We start from the raw sequence: 17,254 nt of genomic DNA, 5'->3' as shown, positions 1-17,254 counted from the left end.
TTGCCTACCCCTGGGCTAGTTAATGATTAAAATGTTTCTTCCATTCTTACACAGGTAGAGTAGTACCCTAAATCCCCCAACTAATCAATAAGAACAATAGAATCTGTCCCTATATGTGCTCAGGTAGGGGTGAAGGAGAAAGCAGTATAAGAACATGATGTGTTTTGTGGATATTCATCACTAATACATTACAGCTGAGTTTTTCACAGGAATGTATGGGGGTTAGGTGACCAAATCCCATTGAATTTCAATAGGAGTTGGGCACCTAACTTCCTTTGGCCCCTATGAAAACCCCGCCCCACATTTCTTGTGATTAGTGTTTTCAGCACCACTTTAAGGGGACAGTGTCAGGTACGTTAGGCCCAACATTTAGATTCTGTAGAACAAGAAGTTTACAAAACTATTAGAAATATTCCCACGATATTTTTCAAAAGTGTCACTACAAATAGGTGAGGAAGAGTGTTTGTTTGTTTGGATAGAAATATTATCCTGCAGTGCTAGCAACCCAAACATTGTGCTAGTTCCCCAGACCTAGACAGTAATACTGACAAATCTGTTTTCATCTCCAAGCTTTGTGAAAAGAGAGGGGGGGAAAAACACGTCAAAATTCTTTAAAAGTAAAATAGATTTCTAAAGTTAATTCCGTTCCAATAATAAGCAGGGCAAACTAAATGTTTACAACTGGAATGTGTCCTTTTTGATGTGCCACTTGAATATTTTTGTAGAGCTGAGAACATAGACTATAAGTTTGGGGTTTTCTAAATCCCTTCTCTTATAATACAAAAGTTTTCACAACTGTGTATAAAAACTATTGAGTCCCATGACATTCTGCCATGGTAGGCAAATGGCAACCCTTGAGCTTTTCCTCTTAGGATTCTGGCACTTTGGACATGCGAGGAATGGGACAGGTCCTACCAACACATCTAATGGAGGAGAGATTGATACGACAGCAACAAGAAATGGAGGAAGATCAGCGCTGGCTTGAAAAAGAGGAGAGATTCCTGGTAATACATTGCAGAGTACCACTAATCTCAGTAGCAGTCAACAATTACAGCTTATTAAAATTAATAGTTTCTGTGTAACAGGAATATTAATTGAACAGATAAGTTACTACTGAAACTTAACTGGCATTTATTTGAGCAAGCTTGGTCCTCAATTAATAGCACAATATATGCCTGTCAACTGTCTATTTTAAATACAAACTTCTGTCTGTTCCACACAAACATGATGTGATTCATTATCATCAGTTATTGACATCTGAAATACTGACTTTTTAAACTGATAACTGAAATGAAAAGTTTTGCTTGGCAAACAATCTAGTTTTTTAAACTTCTTGAGCAGCTGTTTTTCTTGTGGTCCATATCTGGATCTTCATCATACATTTGTTTTCCACATTCAGGCCTCTAGAGATTATGAGGGGTGGTGCAAAATGCTACTGTGTGGGCATCCAGATTTGCTCCTGAGCAGGTAGAGCAGAGAGAGTTCAATCCCTAGGAGAACGGGTAATCTCACATTTATCTGGCAACCCTGGCTCTTGAAAGAGTTGTCCAATTTTCTGCTCTAGGAGCAGTGAGAGAAATTGATGGGAGGGCGTAATTTAAAAAAAAACAAACAAGCAGGGAGTTGTGGAGAGCAGTTTGTTTGATTTCCTAATCTCCTCAGATGAATCATCCCTTTTCTTTTCTTGTCAAGGATACAGTCTTGCTTTTCTGGGGTGAAACCCATGTCTTCAGGGAGAATCAAAATTCTAGTTTCCCAAACATCTATATTAGCAGCAAAACACAGACTCAGAGTTCAGGTTTTGTGTTCAGATGCTCACTCTTCAGACCAACAGCTGGGGGAGGTTTAGGTTGGATATTAGGAAAAACGTTTTCACTAGGAGTGTGATGAAGCACTGGAATGGGTTACCTAAGGAGGTGGTGGAATCTCCATCCTTAGAGGTTTTTAAGGTCAGGCTTGCCAAAGCCCTGGCTGGGATGATTTAGCTGGGGTTGGTCCTGCTTTGAGCAGGGGGTTGGACTAGATGACCTCCCGAGGTCCCTTCCAACCCTGATATTCTATGATTCTACTGGGAATGTTACAGAGACAGCACAGTCAGACCACACACAGGATGAGGAACAGTGCTCTGTTCTGTTCTATATAGGTTCTTATGCCATGCTTACCACTATAATAACTAAGCACCTTTCATTAGTGCATTAAGCATCATGACTAATATCTGGCGTGTGTTTTTTTCTTCTCATAATTTTTCATCCTTTCCCCAGGGGGAGAAGTGTGCACAGTGGAATGTTTTGTTTTAGAATTTTTTTATAATGTAACACATGTTGCTGAATGTATGTCACAGAAGGCACAGGCAAAGAAGTGGAGGTTGCACTTAGAGTGGAAGGCAGTGAGGCTTATGATGGTCCTTAGTTCCTGTGAGAGTCTGTTCTACTGTCCTGAACTGGCCTCCAAGAAAACTGACCCTTGCACGGATGAGCTTTACCCTCATTGCAGAAAGTTCCATTGTGCCAAAGGGACAAATTTATCAACCACAATTGTCTTCATGGAGCTTTAGGTGATCTTGTAGGTTCTCTGGGCCCAGGCCACTGAATGCTTTGAAGAAAACAACTGAGACCTTGAACTTGGCTCAGTATTCTATGAGACGCAAGTGTAGGGGAGTGGAATACAGGTTTGACGTGTTCAGTGTTGCTGAGGAGACATGCTACAGCATTCTGTACCAGTTAGTTTCCTGATTCCTGAAGACTTAGAATCATAGAATATTAGGGTTGGAAGAACCTCAGGAGGTCATCTAGTCCAATCCCCTGCTCAAAGCAGGACCAACCCCAGCTAAATCATCCCAGCCAGGGCTTTGTCAAGCCGGGCCTTAAAAAACTCTAAGGATGGAAATTCCACCACCTCCCTAGGTAACCCATTCCAGTGCTTCACCACCCTCCTAGTGAAATTGTGTTTCCTAATATCCAACCTAGACCTCCCCCACTGCAACTTGAGACCATTGCTTCTTGTTCTGTCATCTGCCACCACTGAGAACAGCCCAACTCCATCCTCTTTCGGATCCCCCTTCAAGTAATTGAAGGCTGCTATCAAATCCCCCCTCACTCTTCTCTTCTGCAGACTAAATAACCCCAGTTCCCTCAGCCTCACCTCGTAAGTCATGTGCCCCAGCCCCCTAATCATTTCATTGCCCTCCGCTGGACTCTCTCCAATTTGTCCACATCCCTTCTGTAGTGGGGGGACCAAAACTGGACGCAGTACTCCAGGTGTGGCCTCACCAGTGCTGAATAGAGGAGAATAATCACTTCCCTCGATCTGTTGGTAATGCTCCTACTAATACAGCCCAGTATGCCATTGGCCTTCTTAGCAACAAAGGCACACTGCTGACTCATATCCAGCTTCTCGTCCACTGTAATCCCTAGGTCCTTTTCTGTAGAACTGCTGCTTAGCCAGTCGGTCCCCAGCCTGTAGTGGTACATGGGATTCTTCCTTCCTAAATGCAGGACTCTGCACTTGTACTTGTTGAGCCTCATCAGATTTCTTTTGGCCCAATCCTCCAATTTGTCTAGATTATTCTGGACTCTATCCCTATCCTCCATCGTATCTACCTCTCCCCCAAGCTTAGTGTCATCTGCAAACTTGCTAAGGGTGCAATTAATCCCATCAGATCATTAATAAGGATGTTGAACAAAACCGGCCCCAAGAGCGACCCCTGAGGCACTCCACTTGATACCGGCTGCCAAGTAGACATTGAGCTGTTGATCACTACCCGTTGAGACCGACAATCTAGCCAGCTTTCTATCCACCTTATAGTCCATTCATCCAATCCATACATTTTTAACTTGCTGGCAAGAATACTGTGGGAGACGGTATCAAAAGTTTTGCTAAAGTCAAGATCTCTCACATCCACCGCTTTCCCCATATCCACAGAGCCAGTTATCTCATCTTAGAAGGGAGGCAGGTTGGTCAGGCATGACTTGCCCTTGGTGAATCCATGTTGACTGTTCCTGATCACCTTCCTCTCCTCCAAGTGCTTCAAAATGGATTCCTTGAGGACCTGCTCCATGATTTTGCCGGGAACTTAAGTAAGGCTGACCAGTCTGTAGTTCTTCAGGTTCTCTTTTTTCCCTCTTTAAAAGATGGGCACTATATTTGCCTTTTTCCAATCGTCCGGGACCTCCCCTGATCGCCACAAATTTTCAAAGATAATGGCCAATGGCTCTGCAATCACATCAGCCAACTCCCTCAGCACCCTTGGCTGCATTAGATCTGGACCCATGGACTTGTGCACATCCAGCTTTTCTAAGTAGTCCTTAACCTGTTCTTTCACCACTGAGGGCTGCTCACCTATTCCCCATGCTGTGTTGCCCAGTGCAGCAATCTGGGAGCTGCCTTTGTCTGTGAAGACCGAGGCAAAAAAAGCATTGAGAACTTAAGCTTTTTCCACATCATCTGTCACTATGTTGCCTCCCCCATTCAGTAAGGTGCCCATACTTTCCCTGACCTTCTTCTTGTTGCTAACATACCTGTAGAAACCCTTCTTGTTACCCTTCACATTCCTTGCTAGCTGCAACTCCAATTGTGACTTAGCCTTCTTGATTACACCCTGCATGCTCTAGCAATAAATTTCCACTTATTGTAAGCTTCCTTTTTGAGTTTAAACTCACCAAAGATTTCACTATTAAGCCAAGCTGGTCACCTGCCATATTTGGTATTCTTTCTGCACATTGTGATGGTTTGTTCCTGTGCCCTTAATAAGGCTTCTTTAAAATACAGCCAGCTCTCCTGGACTCCTTTCCCTTCATATTAGCCTCCCAGGGGATCCTGCCCATCTGTTCCCTAAGGGAGTCTAAGTCTGCTTTTTCTGAAGTCCAGGGTCTGTATTTTGCTGCTCTCCTTTTATCAGAATCCCGAACTCAACCATCTCATGTGTATCACCTTGCTGTAGTGCAGCTCAGAACTGACAACAGCTTGAATAACTGAGGACAGGTCATCATTTGCCAAGGTGGTATGGAGTTTCCTAGCCAACTGGATATGGTAGAAAGCATTGCTTATCAATGTTCCTATGTGAGAGTTTAGCATCAGGGAAGAATGTGAGAGTTTAGCTACAGACTGATTGACCAATTGCAGGTATAGACCCACTACCAAAGAAGATTTCAGAGTGGCTGCAAACGCCTCAGAATGCTTTCCTCTGCCTACCTGCATCACCTCTGTCTTGCTTGGATTCAGTTTCAACCAGCTATTCTTTATCCATGAGCTGATCTCATCCAATTACTGGTGATAGCACTATGGTTGTATGTGGTAAAGAATAGGTAGAGCGTGTCATGTTCATATTACAGGCACTTGAATCCATGTCATCTGACCAGTTCAACTAGTGGCTGAATGCAGGTGTTGAATAGGGTTGGAGAGACAAGTGAAACTTGTGGGACTCCACGTGAGGCAACATAGTAGACATGCAGTGTCTCATCACTACTCTTTGGGTGCATCTCTCCAAGAAGGACTTAAATCATTTTAGTGTATTACCTTCGACCCTTGCAACCTCTTTCAGGCAAGACAGCTGGATCAGATATTGTAAACTGGATCAGCTATTGCAGAGAAGTCCAGGAGAATAAGAATGGATGTCTGCCTTCTGTCTATTGGCAGCAGGTCATCCATCGGTACCAGTAAATCAATACAATTCCATGTCCTGGCCTGAATTCAGATTGTGCCAGACCCAGGATATTAGTTTCAGTTAGATAAAGTTGAAGATGGTTTTTGACTAACTTCTCTTATCAGCTTGCTCAGGAAAAGAAGCTTTGACACTTTGAGGTATTTGGTTAGAATTTATGTATCCAGGGTGGGTTTCTTTAGTGGTGTTGGACTTTTGCGTGTTTGAAGAAGGAAGAGAAGGGTCCTTCCCTGAATGAGGTGTTGGCTATTTTGGTCATGAGTGGCACCAGTTGCTCATGACTCTCTCTTTCAAGCCAGGAAGGGTTTGGATAGGATTCAGAAGTCTTGGGTCAAGACTCCTTTAGGGTATCCAGAACTTCTTGATGAGTGAATGTACTGAACTTAAGGAATGCAAGCAAACTATGGGCTGCAGACAGGGCAGATTGAAATTTTTGGGAAGCCTTCCCAAATGTGCATGATCTTTTCAGTGAAGCAGAATGATAGTTCTTTGCAGCTCTAGGTACTCAGTTCAAATACAGGATGTAGGTACTCAGAATAGATAGAGTGTACCACTCCGGATAGTTCCATGGGGTGGGATTTGGCAGCGTCAATGAAGACTGATAGGAAGGTTCTCTTAGCCGGTAATATAGCTTCAGCATCAGCTTGGAGGAATTTGTTAAATTTCATTCTGGCTTTATCAGCCTTCATTTTCCACCACTCTCACTCAGGTGACACACTCCAGCAAAATTAGAAGTAGTGTTGACAAGCTCTGGGAGCAGCTATATTGTACATTCCTCAGAAGGGTGGATTGGCCTGATGTGAACTCTTTGAGGGATACAAAAGGCGGAAATGGAGAGTCACATGCAAAATACCAAAATCTCATCTTGGATGATTATTTTTGTTTTTCTTGAGCAAATGATGGGGGAAAGGATGCTCCCCTTACCTTTGGGTCATCTCCTGCCTATTTTTTCTTTGTAAGTATTCTGATGAGAGACTTCAAGGGTTTGGTTTTGTTTTGTTTTGATGCCGGTTACAGATTTAATGGAGATTTATATATTGCTAGGTATTACAAGCTAACATTTTATTAGCATAATATATTTGAATCCACAGTATGTTGTCGAAGGAAACTGTTTAATTAACAACCAGGCAGTTCTTGAAAATGAGATTTCATTCTCCAGGTTTATTCCTGGGGAAATTATGGTGGAAAACAGGTTACTAGCACGTTTCTAATGGACCATAGTCATAGATATGAAGACGGTTAAAAGCTTCCTTTGTATCTACTTTTTTTTTTTTTATGAACTTCCCTGTTAAATCCAGACTGCCTAACATCCATCAGGAGAAATTTGTTTTTAGATGCTCTCACCTTTCATTTGAATTCTGTCTCACTGGCCAAGAAAATTGCTTTCAGTGTGTCTTATATGATGTCTTCAGCTGTCCTCACAATAGGCCCAATCTGCAGACTTTACCAGTGCATATCTCCTGAAGATGTCACAAGAGTCTTGCATGTGTAAAGGTGCAAGATCAGATTCAGTGTGAGGTTTGTTCTGAACATTCTTTGTGGTCTGGTGAGAAATCACTTGTCTCTTCACCAGCATTTCCCATCTGTGACTCCTCTTTCTTCTCATAGAGAAGAGCAGAGTTCATTATTGTCTCAAATCTATTGCTGAGTCCTACATATGCTCTGATAAGAATACTTTTCCATTGAGAAAACATTAGGACTATGAGTTTTGGCAGAAAATCTCTACAGAAACATGATTCTCCTTCTGCATGATGCACCTAAAATTAGGGAACTTTCAGAGGATTATTCTGTGTGTAGAGAATAGATGTGTCAGAGTCGGATTTCAGTCTTTACTTAGACTGGTTTTGAATGAATGTAACTCAGTTGACTTTAATGAAGTTATTCCCAATTTGCATGGGTGTGAGGTCAGAATCAGGTCTGTTTACACAGGCAGTCAGCATACCCCAGGCTTTTAAAACATGCATTGCTTCTACCACAGAGAATCAAGTTTCTCAGGAAAACAGAAATTTACCAATTGCCTATTATAATACATTGAGCATTAAGAAGAGAGACCATGCTGGCGATGGCACTAGTGCAACCACTGCTTACCAGGAAGAAGACTGATTTGCTCATGGACTCAGAATTTTCTGTTCTTTCTGCAACAGGAAACTGTAGCTCCAAATACAACAGCACAAAGATAGTTAACACTGAATATATTATGCTATGATTATTGTTAACAGGGACAGTGCAAACAAGGAAAGAAATTGGAATGGCACCAAAATGTAAGTTACTGCATGGGCAGAGAAGAAATCATCTGTGAAAGTAGCTTTCATAAAACTGATTTACTATGCAAAGCTGGTTAATACTGACAGACAGAAATTCTGTTCGCATCTGTCAGTAGTAACTGGTTGGTATTAACTGAATTCAGTATTCTGAAATCCTGCTTATAAAAAAGAAAATAATAAACAAATCTCTCAAGTGAAGCCATCAGCTAAAACTATTTCAGTCAGTATAGAAGCAAGGTTAGATAGAACTGTTAAAAACTGCAAGCTCAGAGACACAGAAAACTCTACCTGCTGGGAGACAGGAAGTGAATTAGGAGGTCATGTATTTGGCTAGGACTCCTCTTTTACTACAGAGCTGACATCAGGGTTTTTTTCCCTATCTCCGCCTGCTGGTAGGTAGATCATATTACACACTGTCTTGGCTGGCATCCTTATTGCACTATGAGGAATTAAATTAGCAGTAAGATATTTTCTTTCAGATTGTTTTGACAAAAGTGACTAAAATGTAAATGTTTGGACATCAGTGTCTCACAGTGCTGAGGAACTGAAGGACAACGGACAAAATTTACTCTACAGTTCTTTGTATTACAGAAGTGCGTGGAGCACCAATCAAGGAACAGCTTGCTATTGTATTAAGTGTAGTACAGACAAGTAAAAAAAGAGTCTCTAACCCTGGCAACTACAATCTAGGGATGGGATAACAGTATTAAGTATGTTATGCATAACAAACAGAAGTCTATCATTTGCTTATTTCATCATTCATATGTTCTATTGGACAGAGCATGAGTCTGCCAGATAGGAGTTCTGGATTCTAGTCTCTCACTGATTGTGAGATTTTTACCTAGGGTGACCAGATGTCTCAGTATTAGGGGTGTTGTCTTATATAGGCAACTTATTACCACCACTAACACCCCTCGTCCCAATTTTTCACACTTGCTATCTGGTCACCCTATTTTTACCACCTCACTTAACTTTAATTTCCCCATCTCTAATAAAAGGATATTGACCTAACTCACACAGGGGTTGTGAGGCTTTCTTGTTTGTAAAGTCCCGTGAGATCATCAAATTAAAGTGGTTATAAAAGTGAAGAGTCTTTATTTATCAAAGTCTTGTCTAAACATACTTGGGCAGCACCATCAGCCAGGACAGTGGAACAAGCCAGGACATCCGGAATAAAATCAGTAAAGCCAGGAATACCTTCAGAAGCTTAAATACAGTCTGGAAATCATCAAAGTATAGCACCAAAACCAAACTTAAGATTTATCAGAGCTGCGTACTTTCAACACTACTTTATAGTTCAGAATGCTGGCGAATGAGAAAGTGTGACATGTCCAAACTGTCTTCATTCCATACAACCCGCCTCGGAAATCCTGCATATCTTCTGGCTCAGAACAATCTCAAACCAAGATCTATTGAGACAGTGCAGCGAAGAGGATCTGAGCACCATCATCTGAGCCAGGAGGTATTGGAGATGGATCAGTCATGTGCTTCGGCTGGAAACTGATTCCATCACCAGAGTAGCAATAAGATGGACACCTGAAGGCAAGTGAAAACGAGGCTGCCCAAAAACAACATGGCGAAGAGCTGTGTAAGCCAAGCTGAAAAACCTGGGGCACAGCTGGGGAACCATTGAAAGACTTGCCAGAAACACACAGGAGTGGAGAAGCTTCGTCACTGTCCTAAACACCAGAGGCATAATAGGAACATGATGATGATGTCTAAATATCAAAGGTGCACCAGTGTAAATGCAATTTGTTTTTTGATTAATTTAAAACCCCTTTGTGGACCCACTTAAATCAGATTACTGCTGGTTTATATAGCTATAGCTTAATTCAGTAACCAAATTAAGACAATGCCTAAAATAGTCCAAGAAATAAATGAAGATCTCATTCTGAACTGCAGCCTACCTCACATGTGTTGGTTTGCATGCATTTATTTACACACAAAGTCTTAGTTACGCTTGTTCATGTGTATTTTTCTCTCAGCAACACAAGCACAAAACAAGGAAATCCAAAGTTAAAGCAGCATTCACATCAGCACAATACCAACTTCCAAGCATTACCTCACTACTGTCACAATACTTTAGCACACCAAACCACCCTCTCTGCTACACTCGATTTCAGCTCTATAGCACCAACAAAAAGAACGCAGGCCACTGTTCTCTCTGATCTATGTAGGTTGGTACTTGTGCCTTTATGGAGCCCTGTTGATTCATAGGGAATCCATGTTGGCAGAGGTCTGTCCATATGGATGGGATTGCAGGATTAGAGTCATAGTTTGTGTGTTTGTATAACCCAAACTTACATCATTTACTCTGAATACAGAATGAATTTTCAAGTAAATCTGTTAATTCATTTGTTATAATAATTTTTAAATCATTCTTTTAAGACTTTTATTGGTGATTCTGATTTTTTTGGATCCGACTATCAAATATATTCCCGATTTTTGAAATTTGAATTTTGACATTTCTAGATTATAGACTATATATGTGTGTGACTGTAAAATTTAACCCAAAAGGAGAGCCTTCTGCAACTAAAGAAAGGAGACAAACAGAAGCCTCCATGAAGTCCAAAAGAAACCTCCACCATGTAGATATCATTTACCTTAGTAAGGCGTAAATATCATGGTGACGGGTGCCCTATACAAAAACCCTGGATGAGGAAATATACTGTATGTGCATACATGTGTGTGTTTCAAGTTAAACATCATAGTTTTGCCAGTTAAATTCCAAATAATTGCCAACACATTTTCTAGATTCAGAACCTCTGGTTGGCTACATGTGCAATGTTGGTCTTCTATAAAATGTTTTCTTACAGAATTTAAATGATCTGTTCACCCATTTGTATTTTATTCCCACTTTGGATCCTTCTCTGGTTTTGTGTTGACAGTGCCTAATTGTTTATTATGCATATATGCACTCTGTTTGGCGGTTTCTCAGCACTTGTGGCATCAGAGAGAGCAGCACTACATTAAGAACTTTATATTCCCTTCTCTCAATAGCTGTGGATGAAATAACTTGCATAGTTTCCTTATCTTGTTGTTTGTTTTTTGTGTATATAAAAGTTCCCACATGCATATGGTTTAATACTTGTCCAACTTTGACTCTGAGAACGGTAACTCAAGAGTAATTGATGTGACTTGCTACTAAAATAGCATGAGAAAATCCTACCAAGATATTATAGCTTGGCATGTCCTGAAAATACCGATATGTTTTTATTAATGAGTAACAGTAATGTAAGTACAGTAGGTTATATTCCAATTCTTAATCATATGCATCCATTCTGAAAACTCCGTGTTGATATTTCCAAAAGAATTCAGATATGTGACACCACGCTTTATTAGACGTAGACAAGAAATCCCCTTTCTTTTGGAGGCTTCTGATTTACTGTAAGATTTACTGTGAATTTATGACCAGAAGGATATAATTTCTTCCTGCTCTAAAGAAATCTGTAAAAATAGCAAGCACAAAATATTTTGCTTACACTTCCATTTTTGCTTAGTACATTCAGTACTTCTGCCATTGAAAGAAACCTTTGCTCAGTCCCACAGTCTGAAAGGTCAATATCAGGGGTTCTCACTGTGGGTTGGGACCCCTCAGGGGGTTGTGAGGTTATTACATGGGGGGGGGATCACGAGCTGTCAGACTCCCCCCCAATCTGACTTTGCCTCCAGTATTTATAATGGTGTTAAATATGTAAAGAAGTGTTTTTAATTTAAAGGGGGTGGGTCGCACACAGAGGCTTGCTATGTGAACGGGGTCACCAGTAAAAAAGTTTGAGAACCACTGGTCAAGAGAGAGAGATTTCATATTATGGAAATACATGAAATGTATTTGAAGGTGGTTTTATTGCTATGGTCAGTATTAAGGGTCATGAGGAGAATCAGGGCTTGAAAATCCACTCACCGGTGGCAAGTGATAAACTTTCCCAGGTAAATGTTGGAGAAATTCATGGTTTAGGATCCCACGAATTTCCCCCAACATCTTCAGATTTCAGTTTTTATAAAATGTTTCTATCCCTTATCATGGTGTTAACTAGACTCTGCAAGACACACCAGCTTGGCTGGATGGGTTCATTTCATGGGGCTCAGCAACCTACTGGTTTCCTTGGGAACTTTGCTCCCCTTTACCTCCCAACTCCATATGCCCTGAGACACCCCCCGTCCTGCCCCAGTAAGCACTGGAAAAATCCACTGCCCACTCAAGAACCAAAGGGGACATATTTTCCAGACCAACTAATCATCAGAGGGGATCAGCTCCCCATCCAACCAGCCACACGGTGCCTGTCAGCTGCCACTGTCAAGTAGGGAAGTCTCCATAAGGTTCTAGGGAAGGGGAACATGGTTAGTCAAAAGGTACTGGGCATGGGATAGGGAATGGAAAGGATGAGGGATTTGCTTTGGCGGTGCAGAATGATGGATAGAGTATGAAACTGGTAGATTTTTGTGTGTGATAGGTGGCAGGGAGTGTCACATGCATTGTTGCTAACTGAGGTGGGATTTTTTTTTCCCATTAAAATTCTGGCAGCATATCATTGTTCCAGTGCTAGCACCCAGGGGCTAAAAGGGTCAGTGAAATCTGGGTCCATGCTTGCTGTGCTATGGCGTCTGCACAGTTCACCAAGCAAAAAAAGGCGCGAAACGGTTGTCTGCTGCTCAGGGAGGGAGGGGTGAGGCTGTACCCAGAACCACCTGCGACAATGATTTTTGCCCCATCAGGCACTGGGATCTCAACCCGGAAATGCCAAGGGGCGGGGGAGGCTGCGGGAACTATGGGATAGCTACGGGATAGCTACCCACAGTGCAACGCTCCAGAAATCGACGCTAGCCTCGGACCATGGACGCACACCACCGATTTAATGTGTTTAGTGTGGCCGCGCGCACTCGATTTTATAAAATCCATTTTACAAAACCGGTTTATGCAAATTCGGAATAGTCCCGTAGTGTAGACGTACCCTTAGAAAGATCAAAGCTGCAATGTGATTGCCTTTAGAACTCTCACTTTGCTGAACTGATAACCCACAGCTATACACGTGAATAAATCAGAATGGGAATTATCTCAAGGGATTTAGAAAGCCATCTGTGCCTGTTATTAGTCATTGAGCACTGTATTCTTAGACTGAGGCTGAAAGTGTTTATATTGTTGTGTATGTACTTACATTTCTGAAGTACTCACATGTGCTACTGGCCAGTACCTGCTAGCCCCTGGGAAATATGCTCCTTTGCAAAGGGCTATCCATGTTGTTGGTTTTATATAGATAAATATTAAAGGCCCTGATAGCCCATAGTGGTAGGTATTGTAGGAACATACAGTAAAAGACAGACCCTGCATCAAAAAAAAAAATTTTGTGAGCTAATGTAAGACCAGATAAAATAAAGGAATGTTATAGACAACCAGAAAGAGCCAGGGGTCGGAGAATAACGGTAACAATTGTAAGTACATGCGTTTACATAGGCTGGCTGTGTGCACAGCGTCATGTCAGTTATATTTTTAATAAGATACATATAAATTAAATGGACTCGTTGGAGTCTGTTCTTGAAGCTTTTCTGTTGCAAAATTGCCACCTTTAAGTCTGTTACTGAGTGACCAGAGAGGCTGAAGTGTTCTCCTACTGCTTTTTTAATGTTATGATTCCTGATGTCAGATTTGTGTCCATTTATTCTTTTGCATAGAGACTGTCCAGTTTGGCCAATGTACATGGCAGAGGGGCATTGCTGGCACATGATGGCATATATCACATTGGTAGATGTGCAGGTGAATAAGCCCCTGATGGCGTGGCTGATGTGATTAGGTGACCAACAGACTCCAACGAGAAACTGCTGAACTTGAATCAATATGCAAATTAGACACCATAAATTTAGGCTTGACTAGAGACTGGGAATGGCTGAGCCATTACACACATTGATCTATTTCCCCATGTTGAGTATTCTCACACCTTCTTGTCAAACTGTCTGAAATGGGCTATCTGGATTATCACTACAAAAGTTTTTTCCTCTTAATTAATTAGCCTCTTAGAGTTGGTAGGACAACTCCCGCCTTTTCATGCTCTCTGTATATGTATATATATCTCCTTACTATATGTTCCATTCTATGCATCCGATGAAGTGGGCTGTAGCCCACGAAAACTTATCCTCCAATAAATTTGTTACTCTCTAAGGTGCCACAAGTTCTCCTGTTCTTTTTGCGGATACAGACTAACATGGCTGCTGCTGCTCTGAAACCTAAGATACTACTGTTATGGGAGTGGCCACAGAAGCACCAACATAGGCAGAAGTGGAGAAGGGAGTAAATATAGAAGGAACTGCAGAAATATGGATTTTGGCAAAGCCCAAAAGGAAGAGAATCTCTAAAGACGATTAAAATTGAAATGTGTTTACAATAGAAGTGAATTGCTCATTAGAGGCTCTGATCCAAAGCGCATTCAGTCAATGGGAGTCTTTCTTTTGATTTCAGTGGGCACTGAATCCAGCCTATAGAAATAAGATGGGGAGCAAGTATTAGCAATTGAGCATGTGTGAAAAGTCTAGACTGATGTTGGGACATGTGGAGACTTTCTTTTCCTCAGGCAGTTTTCTACGGTTTCTTTTTAACTGTCTGGAGTACCTGTGTGACATGATTTCTGTTCTTTATATAGTAGTCAGTCAGACAGCACAGTTGTGTGAACCTGGCATTTAAAGGGCAAAGTTACAGAATATTAAAAACAAGTCACAATCAAAAGATAGTGATTTTTCCCTGCCTGTATTTTGAAGCTGAGAAAATAGAAGTACTTAATTCCATCAATTTTCCCTTTCTCCGTATCTATTTAATGCCACTGAAAGTTGTATTTTATTCTATCAAGTGTATGTAATGATGCTTCTGCCTTTGCTTCAAAAACGCAGAATATTTCACCATTATCTGAGAGAATGCTGCTAGTAGGCACTTTCCTGGAAGAATAAATAAATTCATTGAAACTTAAAAATCATTAAAGTTTGCCCAATCCAGTGTTTTAGTGACTGAGATTTTTTTTGCTTTGCCCAAGAGCATTTGCAATGTAAATAAAATGAAACTAAGACAATTTCTGAACACTAGCTCCAAATCCGATTGTAATGTAAAGCTCTTTGGTTACATTCGTTTACTAAGATAGAGCAAGATAATTTTTGTGTTGTTCAGTTTAAAATATAATGAAAAATATTACATGGTTTATGTAAGATACACATTTATATGTATATTGGACACCTAGATAACTAGCAAAAAAGAATCTTTCATCAGAAAGGACATGTGCTCTTGTGGTTAAGGCAATGGGTTGAGATACAAGAGATCTAGGTTCAGTTGCAAGCTTTGCCATAGACTCCCAGGGTGACCTTGAGCAAGTCACCCAATCTCTCTCTGCTTCAGTTTTCCATCCGTAAAATAAGAAGAAGAATACTGCCTTTCTCCCACCTTTTGTCAGTCTTGTCTATTTAAAATGTAAGGTCTTGCTGAGGCAGGGACTGTGCCTTTCTATGTAGTCATACAGTGCCTAGCACAAAGGGGTCTTGGTGTCATCTGGGGCCTTTAAGCACTACCTTAATAGAAATAGTAAATGGTCTGTGAAAGCCTTGAGTGAATGCTGACAGTATGACTGTACCACAGCTCAGGCTCTTCTTACTGGCTGCCAACAAATGGTGGCTATTTCTAAAGACCGATATTAGGTGTGTTTTTGCAGTATAGCACAGCTTCCATTTTTTTCAGGAACATTTAGCAAGATATGTCTAACCATGAGTATTCCGGGGCACAGCACTCCCATATTTCCATTCATAAGCAGAGAATAGAGACTGGGTAGTTTTAAATGAAAATCACAGAATTTTTGTCCTCCAAAAAGTTTGACCCCAAAACAATTTACAGCCCTACATGACATAACTTTAGTGAAATCCAGAGTTTCATGGTCGGCATTTATCTAAATAAGAAAAAAACCCACTGTATCCCCATGTAATTTGCACTGGAGTTAGTAGGCATTATGTGCAGTGGAAAATGGACTCCTCCATACACATTCCTATCTGAGGGAGGTAGAAGACAGATCTTCTTTCATTCTCTGTTGGTCTATCCATGACATCAGAGGAATTTCCTAACTGAGCTGACCTTGTGGTCTTGGGATCAACAGTAGCCATTGTTTCAGGACTGTCTATCTGTTGGTCTTTCCAAATGTTTTTTTGTCTCAGAAGTATAAATACAGTGCATACCTGGGTGTGTGAGGAAGGGAGTGATAAATTAAGTTTAAAAAAAAAAAGTCTTTTCCCTAAAGCTTTTCATTTGTACCATTTAAAAAGAGCCCTCCATGTACTGTTTTAACTCAAATGAAAGGTAAATTTGTTTATTGCTTCTATCAGCAGAAGGGTATTGAAACCAGGCTTCTTTATTAGCTTTCTGTATCTTAACCGCAGTGTTTAAAGAGCTCCAGTAATTGGCCCCATTTGCAGGCTTGGAGATGGAGCCAAGTACATATAAGCCTTTCTCAAGCAGGAAACAGGAATTAATGCGCAGCATTTCTCATCCTGTGGTTGAAATTTTCGCTGTTAGGAAGAAAATACAATAAAAAACGACTTTGCTGCCTCTGGGAGAATTAAAATGCAGGTTTTCCAATGTTGTGTTGGGGAAATGGTACTATCAATATTTATATAAAGCATTTTTATGTGCTAGCAGAAAATGGGGAGCTGAAAAACAGTTCTTTAGAAGCTACTGGTAGTTTCGGTATCTGTACTTGCAGGAGCATGTTAGAAGGACTGGGGATGTGAGGAATGCAATGAAATCACAGCTCTATTAGTCAAAGTATAAATTTTTCAATAGTACTTTCTTGCCTTTAGGATGAATTTAATCCTAGGCTGTTTGAATTTGTAATGCTCTTATAAACAAAATACAAAACCACATTTTTCATTCCTTTAGAAACCTGATGTGCGGCTCTCCAGAGGCAGCATAGACCGAGAGGACGGGAGCCTCCAGGGCCCGGTAAGTATATATGTGTGGAATCTTTTCATCTATCAACTCTTTCTCTAGGTCCCTGTAGAACACACTGTACATTGCCCTGATTATGGGAGGCAAGTTAAAGTTTGCTAAATGTTTCCATTATAATTACGTGGGTCTGAAAGTTTCCAGAGGCTCAGCTTCTGCGGGAATGGCAGCAACAGCAAATTTGTTCACACAGCAGTTTGGGGTTCTTTTTCTTGGTGCTGCTGTTGAAACAGATGCGTGAATGTTTTAGCAAATACACTCTGATTATTTTACAGTGTACATGTGATGTATAGCCAGGGCTTTTATTTAAAAATAGGGATAGTTTTGCTTAGATTTCTGTCAACAGGAAGCAAGATTAAAATAACCTAT

General features: G+C 40.9%; 1 protein-coding gene across 13 annotated transcripts in view; it reads left to right on the top strand.

The window, feature by feature from the left end:
* PTK2 (protein tyrosine kinase 2) overlaps window positions 1–17,254 on the top strand; it is a 383,889-nt gene that overhangs the window by 343,688 nt on the left and 22,947 nt on the right. For 12 of the 13 annotated variants that reach the window (XM_039527647.1, XM_039527645.1, XM_039527652.1 and 9 more), the window contains 2 exons: window positions 873–1,004; window positions 16,820–16,882. In XM_039527647.1, coding sequence (XP_039383581.1) covers window positions 873–1,004; window positions 16,820–16,882 — 195 coding nt within the window. The remainder of the gene's footprint in view (window positions 1–872; window positions 1,005–16,819; window positions 16,883–17,254) is intronic. The other variant, XM_039527651.1, reaches the window with a different exon arrangement.

Source organism: Mauremys reevesii, linkage group 2 (genome assembly GCF_016161935.1).
Source record: "Mauremys reevesii isolate NIE-2019 linkage group 2, ASM1616193v1, whole genome shotgun sequence".
Lineage (NCBI taxonomy): Eukaryota > Metazoa > Chordata > Testudines > Geoemydidae > Mauremys > Mauremys reevesii.
The sequence above is the reverse complement of the archived record's forward strand: the minus strand, read 5'-3'. Positions and strand labels throughout refer to the sequence as shown.